Source organism: Sminthopsis crassicaudata, chromosome X (assembly GCF_048593235.1).
Source record: "Sminthopsis crassicaudata isolate SCR6 chromosome X, ASM4859323v1, whole genome shotgun sequence".
Classification (NCBI taxonomy): Eukaryota; Metazoa; Chordata; class Mammalia; order Dasyuromorphia; family Dasyuridae; genus Sminthopsis; species Sminthopsis crassicaudata.
This window is the reverse complement of record NC_133623.1, coordinates 50,796,958-50,813,930: the sequence shown is the minus strand read 5'-3', so window position 1 is coordinate 50,813,930 and position 16,973 is coordinate 50,796,958. Positions and strand designations below refer to the sequence as shown.

At 39.4% G+C, this 16,973-nt stretch overlaps 1 protein-coding gene across 1 annotated transcript in view; it reads right to left on the bottom strand.

Annotated features, from left to right (window-relative positions):
• LOC141549032 (fibrous sheath-interacting protein 2-like) overlaps window positions 1–16,620 on the bottom strand; it is a 35,941-nt gene extending 19,321 nt beyond the window's left edge. The window contains exons 1-6 of the mRNA XM_074278383.1: window positions 16,409–16,620; window positions 13,466–13,593; window positions 12,488–12,533; window positions 8,422–8,543; window positions 5,009–5,075; window positions 2,178–2,223 (exon numbers count right to left, since the gene is read on the bottom strand). Coding sequence (XP_074134484.1) covers window positions 2,178–2,223; window positions 5,009–5,075; window positions 8,422–8,543; window positions 12,488–12,533; window positions 13,466–13,593; window positions 16,409–16,553 — 554 coding nt within the window. The 5' untranslated portion in view covers window positions 16,554–16,620. The remainder of the gene's footprint in view (window positions 1–2,177; window positions 2,224–5,008; window positions 5,076–8,421; window positions 8,544–12,487; window positions 12,534–13,465; window positions 13,594–16,408) is intronic.
• Window positions 16,621–16,973: the final 353 nt, after the last annotated feature.

Genomic DNA, 16,973 nt, shown 5'->3' with positions numbered 1-16,973 from the left:
TCCTCAGCGGGCTGCATCTGGCCCGTAGACCATAGTTTGAGAACCCCTGGTATAGATAGTTTAGGATCTAAAACATGATTAGTGAAACTTGCTATTGAGAAGAAATCTCTTGGGACTATAACTAATATTGTTTTGAGTTTCAGATTTGGATGACTGCCTGATGGATCATTAAGTCAGTAACCCACCACTTGAGTAAAATGCCCCAAGTTATTCAGAGGGATGCCTTCCTGAACTGTTACAGGTGGATGTCTGGATAAGAGCTGGGAGGACAACCTTGGTTTCTGCTTAAGGTGGGATCCTTCTGACTCAGTTTCCCAGTTCTGTTTCTTTGTTTCCCACCTGATTATTCCTGAGTTTGGCTATGAAGTGGAATTGTTACTGCATGAGTAGTTGTCAGAGCTAAGGATGCTTTATCCTATCATGTATGTGCTCTCAAGGGGAGGCCCTGAAGGATATGTTATGACTGAATATAATCATGTTCTTTTTTTTTCCTCTCATAACAAATTTATGTAATCAGAGCAAGTGGTCAGTAGAGGACGGGAGCATAATACAATTATGTAGATGTTATATTGATCTGTAGCCCAGTCCTGGTGTCTTCTCTGGTTGCTGCCATAAAATCCCTTAACTTTCTGGCTTCTTGGGGCTAGAGTTTATTTGTCTACAGGCCCACTTTGCTCATCATTTTGTTAAGTATTTGGGCCATGAATTAACTCCCATCTCCCTTTTGCTCACAGTAGAGAGGACATAGACAATCTTATCACTCCCTGATGGGACCAAGGTTTGTTTTTTTTTCCTGAGGCAATTGGGGTTAAGTGACTTGCCCAGGGTCACACAGCTAGGAACTGTTAAGTATTTGAGGTCACATTTGAACTCAGGTCCTCCTGACTTCAGGGCTGGTACTCTATCCACTGCATTAAGTAGCTGTCCAGACCAAATCTTTTTAAGACGTTGAAAGCTAAACTGAGCTCTCTCCCACCTTTTGTCTTTTTGTCCCAAATGAATCTAAAGCCTTTTACTCTACATGTTGATGAAAGGTGGGGCCAGGTCCTAGGGGTTTTGACTCAGTCTCTGAGACCTGATCTCAGGCTTCTTGCTTACTTCTCAAAGAAACATGGTGTCTTTGGGATGACCCTTTTGCCTTAGAGCAGTGGCTGCCATAGTTTTTCTAATTGAGGAAGCCTCTAAGGTCACCCTAGGCCAGTCATTGGAGATTCTAATTGCCCACCAGATTCAGAGCAGGGGGGCTTATTCCTTTTCTCTGTTCCTTGGACCGTTTGAGGTGGGAATGATGGGATAATGGCCCTGAGGCCACTGGGCCTTGATAGTGCTGTAGTTCTATGGATAACTGGCTGCCAGATGCCAATCTGTTGGTCTGTGATGGCAGGGTTTCCAAGACAGACAGTGGGCACTGGTGGAAGCAGGTTCTGTGATTCCTGCTTATTGTTTTAAGTAGCATTATCTTATCACACGCTTGCTTATGCACTTAATAACTAGAATAGTTCAATATTTCTTAGCTAAAATGGTTCCTGAAAGCTTTCACTGATATGTATGTGTTGGTTCTAAATGGTAGAGGGAAGGTTACAGTTAATATTGAAGAGAGGGATAAGCCAGAAGGCCTAGATAACAAGGATGTTGAATGGGACCAGGTGAAGATTTCTCAGAGGCTGTAAGACCTTAGGCCCAAGTTTCAGGAAGTTGCGTGATCCTTATTCTCAGAGGGCTATAGGGCAGAAAAAGTCAGACCCTAGGTTTAAGCTTCAGGAAGTTACAAAGTAGACAATGTGTGACCATTGGTCAATGGTTATTTCCTTTTCCTTCCATCCAATGAACCTAAGTCTTTTGCTATTTAATCCATTCACTGTTTCCAGCCCATAGCCATACAGCATGCTGGACTGCTCAGTTGGTGTGCTTGGATCTCTCCTTGCAAGGACCAAATAGATGCTTTCTGTTTGTATCTGAAGATGCCTCTGAGTAGTCACTTTGGGTAAGGGGATCTAGCACCCATCCCACACACCCTGCATGGGGGGGGCAAGCTGAGGAGCCCTGGTCCCAATTTATTATGCGATTGGCATGCATTGCTTAATAAACCAATATGCTCAGAAGCTCAAACTTTTTTTCTTCAGTTACTTCAGATTTTACATATCACAATAGTAACACTAATTTTGTTCTGTACTTACGTATTCGAGAGAACTTGAGAAAGGAATGCTCCATGGGTTGCTGGTCCTAAAAAAAATAATTATTTGCTTGTAACTTTCTTATATAGAGAGAAACAGACAAAAAAATGAATCCTTCTTGGGCCCAGGCAATTTAAAAATATAAGAGAAACCTCTAAATTGGGCATTTATTCTTCTGCTTGGAGGCAATGTGAATGTATTATTTAGTTCATCAACTTGCTAAAAGTCTGAGCTATTATCCATGTGTTTCCCTTCTGCTTTCCCACTCATATATTATCTAGCTTACATTACAGGTTCCCAGAGGGTAGGAAATGGCTTCTGTCAGTTTGTTTAGATGTTAGCTTGCAAAATGCTACAGGGGCTAAAGAGTTTGGAATAATGGTGATGATAATATAAGCCTTGATATTTGTTTTTGGTGAGGCAATTGGGGTTAAATGATTTGTCTAAGGTCACACAGCTAATAAATAATGTAAGTCTTTATACAAAGAACGTGTATGTAGCTCTACAGGGATGATGGATACAATAGTCTGTCCATGCTTACAATATTCCTGCTGAAATACGTTTTTAAAAAAATAGAATTATAGTCAAAGGATCTAATTCAAGGCTTATTCCTTTTCTCTGTTCCTTGGGCAGACTGATAGACCCCTTCTCAAAAATTTAACAAAATACATAGGTGTCCAAAGGAAACCAATTATACTGAAATACAATTATCAAAATATTTTTTTCCAAAAGCAGCTTGCAGATCTCTGGGTTTTAAGAACCTCTGATCTATTTTAATTAGGTTCATGCTTATAGAGCTAGTCAAGGTATTTCCTTTGAACTTGGTATTTACAGGATCAGAGACTGAGGTCTAGGAGGAACTGAGAGGCCATTGACTCAGTTCTACTTCCATTTTTTCCCATGAGAAAATTGAGGCACAAAGAATGACTTGCATAAAGGCCCCAATTAGTAATGTCTGAGAATGGATTTGAACTTGGTCCTCATGACCCCGTTTGGGACAAAAAAACCTCCCCAAATTGACTACTCAGAGATCACTCATAGAAAGCAGAATTATTTATTAGAATCTCGAGAAGCAGACCCCATCCTGGTCTGCAAGCCAAATCTCACAGCAGGATAGGGCCAGAGCCTTGAAAATGCTTGCAGCTTTTATACATTTCAGACAAAGAATCTCCAAAATCCCGCCCTCTGTATGTTGTGATTGGTCACCTAAGTCTGTATTCCCCTATTTGGTCAGTGGAATGTAGTAGACAAGGTGATATATAGCCTCTTCGACCAAGTATATGTTTTTAATCCCTTCTTTGGACAACGGAATGTAGTCCAGGCCTTATCTAAAATCACGTGACTGGGGCCTGTAGGCCTGATCTACCTTAGCTAACAGTCTCTGATCAATATGTGCTTAATCTGTAAGTTCTTCACTTTTCCACACAACCCCAAGTCCATGCCTCTCTGCTTGTCCCTTTTTGAGTTAGTTCAAAGTGAAAAGCAAGTTCAGAGTAAAAGCTAACTGCTAATTCTTTTATTTTCTCAGGATTTCAGAGAGCTATGATTTCCTTGGTGATGGTACTCCCTATCTATTCATAAACATATCACAGTAATATAACCTTCTGTTTCTATATACAAACGTTCCTGGCTACCTCAACTTTGCCCCAGTCACAGAGGCCAGATGTTAAGGGATAGATGTAAATGTAAACTAGGGCAGAGGGCCAAATCAGCCTAACTGTTAAGAATTTTCCTAAGTGAAAGGCTAATGGTGATTGTGCTACTACTTCTTGCCTAAAATAAATGTCCATAAGTCACAGAAAAGGGAATCACATGGATCTGTAAGGCATTATATTGGCCCTAGGCTGATAGGGATGATGTGCATTCTAGCATTGTTCTAGCATTGCTAGAACACTGATGTGGAGCAATGTAGCTAAAGCCATACAGAAGACTGCCAATTAAAAGAGTACAATAGAAGCAGGGACAGTGAGGGCATTTTGCAAGATGCTATTAAAACTTTGGAGATACAAAAAAGTAATAGTTTTTATTTACCAGCTATATGCATGGGTAATTTTACAACACTGACAATTGGCAAACCCCTTCTTCTAAAATTACCGGTAGAAGTTTTACAAAGGACTAGGCCCAAAAAAGCTATGAAAAATGTTATATTCAGTTCTGGATGCTACATTTAAGAAATGCATTATAGTATAATCTGTCCATTACAATATTTTGACTTGAAGTCTATCACTCAAGACAACCAGATTGGGAACTGCAAGCCTTCTAGGATTTACTCCTGAGGCTCTCATTAAAACCTGATTCAGCTGCTGCAATGCCATAGGACATTTGCTTATAATTTATGTGTACCTCATCATCCCCCAAATGTGCCACAGTAGACCCCTCCTTATCTTTGCTCACTTTGTTCCCATCTCCTGGATTATCTTCACCCATCTTTTCTGTTCTTTCCTTGAAGGCCTCACCCAGTCTTCAAGACACAGATCTAGTCCCACTTTCTTCTGTGAAACCCTCTCTGGAAAGCCTGGAACCATCCTAGCTCACCATGTAGGGGGCTTGACAATTTCCATAATACTTTGCCTATGTTATCTCATCTGATCTGCTTGTTTATGATCATCTCTGATATTGTAATATGCCCAGCTTGCCTCCTCAACTAACAAACATGATAATTATTAGTGTTTGTTTATATGGTGCTTTAAGGTTTGCAAAGTACTTCACAAAAATTCTCTCATTTGATCTACTAGATTGTAAACACCGCCCTCTACCCCGAGTTTATTTTGATGGCCCTTGTCTCCACAGTACATGGCATGCTAGGCCCACAGGGAATAATGATAACAATTTACCTATTCCAAAAGGACAGCTTGGCTTCTTGTTGGATGGTCTCTGATAAATGGTGGCAGGAAGCTCTCTCTGTACATACCACATGCAAAAAAAAAGAAGAAAAAAAGACTCTTAAAATGTGAATATTTTCTCAAGTTTGGTTTGTTTAGGTTTCTTGTTTTGTTTTGTTTTTACAACGAAGAGAAACAGAAATTGAAAGGATTCAAGATCTTATTTGGAAAGTGAACAACATTTCCCTTGTCATATATACAAGCTGAATTTATTACTTGGAAACAAAAATTCTTCACAGAATTTATAGTATCTCCAGGGTAACTAAGTGAAGTTCAGATAAATGAGACAGCCCAAGGGAACCAAGTTTTCCATCAGGGACAATCAATGCAGTGGGAGGATTTGAAGAGTGCAAAGCAGATGCTCAGAGCCACACCTGACTTTTTGGCCAATGGTCTTTGTGGCATAGCCTTTGCATAAAGAGTAGAGTTCTCTTTTTATTTTTGTTTGTTTCAATTTTTTCTGATTCTTGGTGACCCTTTGGGGAGTTTTCTTGGCCAAGATTCTAAGGGGTTTATTTCCTTCTCCAGCTTATTTCTATTTCCCTTCATAAGTTAGGCAGCCAACGTCTCGAATTTTTCCAGCTTATTTTAAAGTTGAAGAAACTGAGACAAACAAGGTTAAGTGACTTGCTCAGGATCACTCAGCTAGTCAGTATCTGAGGTTGGATTTGAACTCAGGAAGAGAGTCTTCCTGGTTCCTAGCCCCTTGCTCCGTCTATTAGATGCCACCTAACTGTCCATTCTCTTGTTTATATGGACACTAAAATCCTCTAGGTCCCAAGGAGGGCCCATGCTTCTATATTAACTTTCAGGTGCAACAATTGAATATTGTCATTATCATCATGATAACTAGCATAATGCTGTATAATGTTTTAAAGTTTGCAAAGAGCTTTACAAAGATTTTCTCATTGGATCCTCATAATAAACCCGGGAGGCAAGGCTATTATCACATTACCAATTAGCCCACTTTATCAATGAGGAAGTGAAGTAGAAATAGGTGAAGTGACTTGCTCAGAGTCCCTCAGCACATAAGTATCTGAGGCTCCATTTGAACTCAGGTCTTCCTAACTGCAGGCCTTGTACTTTATCTACCATCTAACTATCTTCAGGAACAAATCTGGGGCCTAAGGATTTTCCTTATTGGCTTTCTCATTCGATAGGAAAAATTAGGTAGCTCCTCTAGTGTGAAAGCTCTTTAATAAAAAGGGTTCTGCAGTTTACTTATAGTAGGTACTTTAGTACATTTTGCTTCATATAGAATTAAGTGAATTCACAGGGCCCTTGATTTTCTTTTCCATGCCCTTGGCCAAAGTGTGTGTTCATCGTATTGTTCCTTAGCAGACTTGCCTTTTACTCTCTCGTGGGAGAAGCAGGCCATTGTGGCTAGAGGACTAGACTAGAGGATCTGTATTCAGATCCTGCCTTTGAATCTGCTGAGTAGTCTAAAGCAAGTTAATTCATGGTATCCTCCATAAAATGAGAAGTTAAAAGACTTGACCAGGGTCATAAAGTGATTTAGGACTTATTCAATGATAAAGTTGCATCTGCTTATTCATAACTTCATTATAGGGTTTTCTTGGCAAAGAGACTAGAATGGCTCACCATTTCTTTCTCCAATGGATTAAGACAGAATTGAAGTGGCTTGGCCAGGGTCACAATTAATTAATTAATTGTGTATGGAAACCAGTAAGAGTTTCCTTAACACCAAACAAAGCAGTTCCAAGTTTACTCGAGATAAACTTTAACAGCTTCAGCTTCTTCAGTGTTTATCAAAATATAAAAGAAAAAAAAGTAAAGATCTTTTTTTTTCAGATAGCAAAGCTGACCCTTATAGTAATGAGGGATGGTAAAGGACATTTCACACATATACAGTTAGGGGGATTGTTCCAAAACTGGACCAAATACTTCTAGAATGGAAGGACTCCCCAAGATCTCATGGTCAATTTATTATTTTTCAAAACCTAGATACCATAGAGAAATGCCTGGTATTCTTTTTGTTGTTGTTGTTGTTGTTGTTGCTGCTTTTTTTTTTATTATAGCTTTTTATTTACCAGATATATGCATGGGTAATTTTACAGCAATGACAATTGCAAAACCTTTTATTCTGATTTTTCTCATCCTTCTCCCACCCCCTCCCCCAGATGCAGGTTGACCAATACATGTTAAATATGTTAAAGTATGAAGTATACAATATATGTATACATATCCATACAGTTATTTTGCTGCACAAGAAGAATTGGACTTTGAAATAATGTACAATTAACCTGTGAAGGAAATAAAAAATGCAGGCGGACAAAAACAGAGGGATTGGAAATGCTATGTAGTGGTTCACGCTCAATTCCCAGAGTTCTTTTGCTGGATGGAGCTGGTTCTATTCATTATTGAACAAATGGAACTGGTTTGGTTCATCTCATTGTTGAAGAGAACCACGTCCATCAGAATTGATCATCATATATTGTTGTTGTTGAAGTATATAATGATCTCTTGGTCCTGCTCATCTCACTCAGCATCAGTTCCTGTAAGTCTCTCCAGGCCTTTCTGAAATCATCCTGCTGGTCATTTCTTACAGAACAATAATATTCTGTAACATTCATATACCATAAGTTATTTAGCCATTCTCCCACTGGTGAGCATCCACTCAGTTTCCAGTTTCTAGCCACTACAAAGAGGGTTGCCACAAACATTTTATGCCTGGTATTCTTAATGGTGTTTTTGAAATATCTCCATTCAAGCTTTGGGGCTAATATAGGCTGTGCTCTCTGTGGAGAGGTTAAAGACAAAAGCACCACACACTTGACCAAAATTTTTTTTGTTGTCCAAAATCATTTAAAATATTTTAAAAAGCACTTCCTTCCATCATTTTTTTTGCAAGCCTGCAAACATCCCATCAGTTCCTTGTACACACACACATGTAGTGCCACAAATTAGTGATCAACAAATTAGAACTCCTACGAGGGCTAGTGAAAAGGCTATAATTAGATTTAGGTAAATGGGTAATATAAGGTATCCAGGGAGTATAACCATGATTTATTGAATCAAAATTAATTATCTTAATTAGATTAAAAACTATTCAGTTCATTCTAAACCTTTTTGTAGTTATTCATATACTAGGTCAGTAGTTGACTATTTGTATTTGTTGATCTCACCTAATATCCATCCTAGTAACAACAAATTTGTTGGCAGTAGACTTTCAGCATTGCTGTTGAGATGACTTATACATCTAAAAATATCTTCCTATGGCCTGACTGCATTCAGGGAATTGGCATGTGAACTTGGGCTAAGCTGTTTGGTAATAATGAGTCAAGTAGAGGGTAACCCATATTAATGTCATGCCATTTTTAATGCAAGTAATAATAACTCCTTACCTTCGATGATCTCTTTGGTTCTGGAGCAAATGGATTATAATTATACATTTCTTCCTTTGGAGGAGGGCCTGGTACTAACGATGGTGAAGACTTGATCGGATTCTTAATGGGGTTATTTGAAACTGGAAGAAATAAAAGTTAAGTTGAGAGACTTGGCATTCTTGATAGGGCAAACAAATACCTCTAAGTAGGAATGGCTTGTTAGAATTGAATGGAGGCGTATTACACAGTTGGAACTTTATGAGGAAGCAGCCATGGAAAGCTCTTTTCAAATATCTGCCCTATGATTTATCACAGGGTCTGACATTCCTAAATTTAACTGAGTTGAACCATTGTTTCCAAGAGTTCCCTTTGAAAATACAACTACTTGTAGAGATGCGAAATGTGATGTGTTATCAGTCATTTATGAGATAGCTCTTGAGAGGAATGAAATCTATTTGGATATACATTATTGATATTAATAATCTGAGAATATAATATATATATATATTAAAAGAATATCCCTCTTGGGAAGGAATACTAAAAAACTTTAAAAGATGGAAAACAACAAAGAAAACACTGAAATCAGCAGTGCTTTACAAATATTATCTTATTTGGTTATGACAACCCTGAGAGGTAAATACTATTATTTTCATTTTCCACTGAGGAAACAAAAGAAGAGAGAAATGAATTGACTTGTCCATGCCTAAGATCATACAGCTAGTAAGTGTATGAGAAAGCAGTTGAATCTAGGCCTTCCTGACTCCCGGGTCCAAAACACTGTTCACTGAGGCATTTGGTGGCTCTGGGCAGAATAAATGTGGTGGAGAAAAAAGACAAGCTATCCTGGAAAAAAAAAGCTGGAGAAGGAAAAGAACCAGGAAGCAGTGATGGGAGCCTTGAGAGATTTCAAGGAAGATGAAAGCTGAGGAAGCCATTTGGGGCCCTCTGAGTGGTTATTTTGCAGAGTTGCTGGCCAGAATGCATGGGGTCAACCATGTAGAAGGAGGAGAGCACTTTCCAGTGAAAGGGGAAGATAGAGGTAAGAAAGAGAGAGGTAGAAGGAAAGATAAGGTGAAGAAAATATTTAGGAATGGCCAGGAGACACTGACCATGTTTGTAGACAGCAGAGAAGAAGCTAGTAGATAAGGAGATTAAAAATGAGAAAGAGGGATGGTTTGCCCAATGAATGGGGCAAACTTCTGAAGGAGCTGGATGAAAAGGGGAAGAAGAATAGACATTGAAGGCTTAGCGTTGGGTAGGAGAAGCTAGGGAGACTTTTAAGGAGTGAAGGAAAGGAGTCCAAGGGAGCTTCTGATGACTGGTCTCACTCTCAGCAGAGGAGGTGAGGTCATTTATTGGGAGAGAAGAATGAAATGGGAGGACATTGGTGGCTTGATGGGGGGAGTTTTGGAGTAACTTCTATGCAGAATGGGATATGGAACCAATTAGAAATGGATAAAACCTGCCATGCAGAGTCAAGGACCCAAGCTTAAGTAGCATTTCAGGCTAGCAAAGTCCTAGTGGCTACCACTGCTGCCACCCAGTTATCCACATGAGTTTTTGACTTCTTCAAGCACTAGGAGGAGTGGAGGAAGAACAAAGTAGCAACTAATCCAAGGTTGAAGATCCAGGGCAGGAGTTGAGTCAAAGGACAAGGGTGGAGATGAACTTCTTGAATTACAGGATCAAGACCTTGAAGGGAGCAAAAGGGAGGCCAGAATAGAGGTCATGCACTCAAAGAATTCCAAGAGAGACTGAAGGACAGATTGATGACAGGCAGCTAAGTAGACAATGAAAACATGGAAGGTTGGGATCAGAGAACTTTAGCATTTAAGATTTTAGGGACAGGGAGCCTCAAGAGTGAAGAGATAGGTTGTGGAATTTGGCCCTAGAAGACCAGGATGTTCCAAGGTCCAGAAATGCAGACTGAAGTCACCGAGGATGCTGGCAGAGCTAAGGGGAAGATAATAGGGAGCCAGGCTGAAGGAGGGAGAGTGGCTAGAGGTCAGTAGTTGACAGCAATAAGGTGCAGGAAGAGATGGGAGGGATGGTAGCAGAGCATTCTGATTCCTGGGCCGGTATAGAGGAGAAATTACAGCCATCACTGGAGAAGGGGGTGAACGATGGAGTGGCTTGGGAAGAAAGTATGGTTTCAGTGAGTCGTACAAGACGGACAAAGTCAGTATAAGAAAGAGCAACTAGACATACATGATAGCCTTATTAGCATTAATATTCATAGAATCTTTGGATATTATTAGTGTGGCAGAGTAAAAAGAGCTTAGAATCAGGAGGCCTGGATTTTTATCTTGATTCTGTCATGTATCAGCTATGTGACCTTATCTCAGTTTCCTCATCTGTAAAATGATAAAAATATTTTCTAAAACCGAGTTTCAGAGAAGTTGCTGCTTTGTACTGGTAGAAGAAGGAAATTCCTCCCACATGGAAGTTCTGTATACTTGAATGAAATCATAGGTAAGGGATGTAAAGAAACAGATAAGAGTTATAACTAGATGTTGATCTCTCTCTCTAACTTACTATCTACCTCATGGGGCTGGTCACAGAACGGATTTGATTATATATCTACACATGTATGTATACCACATTCCTGTACACGTATGACTATGTGCTCACATATTTAATGCAGTGTATGTGTGTATGCACATATGTGTATATGGAAGGGGAAGGCACAGGAGGTAATAGCGGAATGAGCAGGGATTCAGACAGGTGATTTCGAATCATAGATCACCAAGGATGGCATTGGCAGCTGGTAGGACTTTATCATCTGTGGAGACAGATGGTCTCCACAGCTTATAGACTGAAATGGTCCCAAGAGAGGGCCTCCTTAGGTGACAGTGGAAGAGGAGTGACAAGGTTTACAGCAGAGCCATGGGGTCACAAGTCCTCTGCAAATGCCTCTTCAGTACTGAAATTCCTCATTTATTCGTCTCCTGTTAGGTGGCACTGCAGTGGAGAGTGTGCCAGGCCTGGAGACAGGAAAACCTGAGTTCAAATTCAGTCTGAGACACTTACTAGCTGTGTGACCCTTAACCCTGTTTACCTCAGTTTCCTCACCTATAAAATGAGTTGGAGAAGGAAATGGCAAACTACGCTAAAATCTTTGCCAAGAAAACCCCACATGGGGTCACAAAGTATCAGACATGATGGAAATGACTAAATAACATTAGGCTTTGTAATTGTGTTAGTGTGGATCCTTACATCCATCCTGCACCAATGTAGGTCGTAATCCCTTTCTACCTTAGTAGAACATCTTTATGAATTTTCAATGAAAAATTAGCTCTAGATCTTAAGAGTATGTTCACATTCTTATGCACTTCATTTTCAAAATCTGCATAAGAAATTTATGGCTGCTTTGCCTGGCCCTTTAAAACCAGAAGAGCAGGAATTAGCAGCAATTCTAGGAAACATCTTAAACTTTGCAAAATTTGTCTTGGGTGTTAGCAGCCTTCCAATTCTGTGGTCCTCCACCCCTTCAAGTTCCTAATATTTTCAGAACTCCTCCCAATTTCTATCAAAACTTGCCATCACGAAAGGTATATGACATTCATTTATATTTGATTATAAATAGCTGACCACAGCCAACAAAATGTCCCGTCCCCTCCACATGCTTTTAATGTGCATCAAAGCTAAAGGTGTTGTAACAGTACTAGACAACAGACACTGAAATTTTGATTGGGGCAGTGGGCCTTCACAGTCTTCCAGAACTCATGGTTTACTGAAATGCCTACTCTGCCTGGGCATAATGCCAATTCTGGCAAGGAGTATGTCGGCTTTATAGCTTGTAAATTCCATAAGAGTATGTACATATAGCAAGCCACTGAGATATACTCATTAATAATGGCCATGGAGAGTGGAAAGAATGATGGACTCAAGAATCAGAAGATCTGGTGCGAGTCCTAGTACTTAGTAGCCAATTTCTTTTTTTGTAAGTGAAGACATTGTGCTTCTTAGCCTACCTTCCTCATAGCTACTATGAAACATTAATCAAATGGGGATTAGTGTTGTTAGTGATTGAAATAATAGGACAGTCCCTAACCCCAAATTTGGGAGGGCAGATTTGTCTTACCTCCAGTTTCCATTCCACTTGCTTTTTTAGACACAGCTCCATCACGCTGTATGAAAGAGCAAAGTAAAGTCTATTAGTAAGTCAAATCTTGATAAAGATTTTTGCCTTTCATAGGCCAATCAACTAGACAAAACATTTCTGGTAAGTACTATATTTTCAGTTTAGGGGTACCCTGGGTGGGAACTCAACCCCTCCTAGTCTTTTCAGCTATGCTTCAAGTTCTCCAGGGGGTTAAACTAGGCGGCCGCTAAGGTCGGTTCTACCACCTATGACAGCCTAATAGCTCACAGGGCTATTGGGGAAAAGAGTGAATTATAAAACCTTAAAACATTACTGATTCTGACACTTACTAGCTATGTAACCTTATCTCAGTTTCCTTATTTGGAAAATGGAGATAAAAATACTGTACTCTAAATTTCATAGCAGTTACTGATCTGTACTAATAGAAAGAGATTCCTCCCACATGGAAGCTCCTTACACATTAATGAAATCATAATATAATAAATCATACTATAGGGCTATAGATCAGTATCAATAACTCTTTGTAGCTCCTTACCCACCTCACAGGGTTGGTCACAACATTTATTTAATGCCACGGGCATTTATTAAGCACCTATTATTATGTATTACATTGTGGGATACAAGAACAGAAAAAAAATTGTCCCTATTCTTAAAGAGGGGAGGGGAGAGAGAATATAACGTGGATATAGATAATTGCACTCAATGATACATGATAATTTGAAGACGAGAGTATTAGAAACAGTGGACCCTGAAGGAATTTCAGAGTTCTGGGAGGTAGAGTCAAGGAAAGGGGAGCTTTGTAGGGTTGAGTTAAAAAGGTAGATTACAGGGGCTTTGACACCCAGAATCGGGAGCTGATACTTTATTTTGGTAAGCCCCTTAAAGTCTTTGAATAGCAAAATGACATGATTAGAACATCTTAGTAACCAACATTTATGAAACTTGGAAACTTCATACCCTGGTATCAGCAGTAGTGGGGTTATTGGGGTTATTAGATTCGCCCTGGGAATACATGGATGAAACTGACTTCTTGGTCCCACTCTTTGTACTGCTTTGAGAAGGTCGGATGGAGAGTGTTGTGTTTCCTGAAGATACCAAAGAGAAAGTTCATAAAATGTCAACAAGTTAGGATACAGGGAAAAAGCCAAGGAGACTAAATCCCATTCTATTATTATTCTAATTGTTCAAAAGATTTTTATAAACATCCATCAGATTGAGGAAGGGAGCAGAGGGTTCAAGGAGTACCAACGGGAGAAAGTCTTAAACTCAACATTTTTTCTGACTTCTTTGCCATTTGTTCTTTGAGTCATGGTGTGCAGATTGAACACATTCTAGCAATGTCATTCTGTTAAAAGGCATGGTGTTGGAACAATTTAAATAAGACCATAATATATAAGATAGGGAGAGGGATGGGCTTGGGTCAAGGGAACTCCCTGGTGAGAGAACTCCCTCTACCAATGCAAGTTGCCACTTTCAAGTTTTAGATAATTGCCTAAAGCACTGAGAGCTTGCCACCCGGCCCAAATGTTATTATAGGTAGGGCTTGAATCAGGGTGGTGTTGGCTCTAAGCACTGGCAAGTTTTCATGACATACTACTTCTCATATTGACTCCTTCTAACATATGAAAATTAGAAAGTAACCGTTCCATTATATTCAGGAGGATTTGGTTTTTGATTATAGAAAGCAATCCAACTGTGGTCCAAGAGCGAATTGGTCAGACTACTACCAGAGGGTAAAATATTCAGATGTGTTTTGTTTTTATTATTTAGTCCAAGGAAAAAAGTCATGGGGAAAAGGATCAGTAGGTCAGGTTCCTTCCCAAATTCCACCTTGGGTTGGGTATAGTGTCCTAATATGTCCACTGAAAGTACAGTTTGGTAATGTGACTCTCCTGGAATCATGATGAACACTAACAGACAAAGCTTTAATGTTTACATTTTTGTGTGTCCACAATTTGTGTCTACAATTCTTTTATGTGTCTAATCTCATTGGATTGTTACAGTAACCCTGTGAAAAAGGTTCATTCAGTGCTAGGGTTGTAGGGGTTTTAGAGGTCTGGAATCCAGCCCCCATATTTGACAGAGGAAAGAGGATGACAGCTAAGGAGAGAAAAGAAAAATGGTGCATTTCTTTCAGATTCATTTATAGTGATAAAATCAGAGACTTTAGACCTACAAGGAACCTTGTAGATGATTTGGTCTAATTGCCTTCTCCCACCCCCAGAGTTTAACAGATGACAAAAATGTGGTCAAGAGACTGTGGCCTATCTAGAGTTGATCAGCAAGGGAGCACTAACCCAGATTGGAAGCCGTGTGATCTCTGCCTGCATATAACACAAAATGGCTTCTAGGGAGCCTGCCCTAGGGTGGGGGGGGAGCCTAACAAGAGGATTATGACTATCAGGGAGCCAAAAGACATTTCTGGATATTAAACCCCGTGTCCATTATGATGTTTGCCAACAGGAATCGGTGTGACAGAGAAAGCTGGGTTCTGTTTCCTCCCAGTGTCTGTGGCACTTTGGGCAGATCACTGCCTCTCTCTAGATTCAGTGTCTTCATCTGAAAAATGAGGAGTTGGAGTAGATGATCTCCAGTGTCCCTGCCAGTTCTAACATCATTTGTTTTGGGGATGAGAGGGGAGGAGAAGAAAGAGATGGTGCTAAGCTAAAACACAGGCAAGGAAATTTGGCTGAGTAGAGCATAGAGGACAAGAAGAAATAAATCATATGGCTTGGATTTACTAGAATGGCAGAGAAGGCCACATCAAAAGCAAGATGTCCTTTTTCTCCCAAATGAACATTTAAAAAGCCATTGGTTTTTGAGTAATGTTGGATCTTGCTTTAGACTTTGTCTTGGCTACTTCCCTGTATGACCTTGGACCAATCTAAAGGTTTCAATTTCCTCACTGGAACATGAGTGGGGAGGGCTAGGATGAAAGGTTTTGAAAATCCTTTCCAGATCTAACATTCTATGATTCAAATACCACTTGCAAAAAGGACCATTTTGGGAGACAGCTTTATATTGGTTCTATAAATGGGTTTCATTCTACAAATATGGTAGAGTACTATGAGCACTTCTCTTTAAATCTGGGAACTGTTCAATAAAAACATCCACATGGAAATCCTCATAAATGTAGGGAGGATACAAAATTCTTTTTGAAACATGGTAGAAAGAAATTTTTATTGATCTAGGAAAGTAATCTCTTTAAAATCTGATTGATGATTTTCTTTTAACCATTTGGCAAGTTAGTATCTTTTGCATAAATGCAACCAAAAACTTTCTTTTGAAGGCAAGGAAAGGTAGGATGTTTGAAGCTAAAAAAGGAGCCTTTAATTGGGACCTAAGAGATCAGACTTGGAATCTCAACTCAGGGATTTGATTAACTGTGTGACCTCGAGCATGTTCCTTTGGGCCATGGTATCATCATTTGTGAAACAAACATGATGTTTGCACTATCTGCTTCTCTGAGAAGCTGGAAGAATTCAGTGAGATAAGTGGTAGAGGTGAAATCACTTTGTAAACTTTAAAGCACTGTATGCATGCTATATTGTACTATATATATAGCGTTACATTTTATAGTATATATCATTATACGTCAGCATCTATTATTATATAGTATATGTTATAGTGTGTATATATATACATATGCATACAAACATCTACATATGTGTGTGTGCATATACATTATATATGTATATCAAACATGTTAGGTAGGTCCAAAACTTGGAATGTGTAGCAGGAAGGAGAGGCAGGAGGAGTATAAAGTCTCTTCACTGGCCATCCATCACTGCTCTGTAGTGGCCTGGAGAATACCAGGGGAAACAGAATTTATGTCCTCAGCTTTTGTTCAAACTACTAAATAGTCATTTTAGTATTTCTTTTTAAAAATATTTCAATTACTTTTAAATCCTCGAGATTTCGGTTCAGGAGGTTTGGGATCTTCACTCTTTTTCTTTTTCTTCTTTGGTGAAATAACTTGCAGAAAGATAATGAGAAAAGTTCTTTTACAATGGTGAAGGCCAAATAATCCATTCTCTAGTCTCATTTTATACCCAAACGAACAATGGCTCTATCTACATGCTCATGGGGAAGGAGGATGAGGAAAGAAAGAAAAGAAAAATTAAAGTGGGGGTGAGAGAGAATGGGAGAGTGAAGGAAGTAGAGAGAGAGATATTGAGTGAGCATAAGAGAGACATAGAATAAGAGAGAAAAGAAAGAATAAGGGAGAAAGATGAAGAGAGAAAGGAGATATAATAAGAACAAGAGAATTAGAAAAGAGACAGAATGACAGAAAGACAGAATATAAGAGTAAACAAAAAAGAAAAGGAGAGATACATAGAATGAGAGAAGAGAACTAGAAGGAGGAGATAGAGAAAACGAGAGATAGAGGAAGCAAGAGAGATAGAGTGAGAGGGGGATAGGTGGATGGAGGGAGGGATGGACAGGGAAGGCCAAAAGGAGAGAG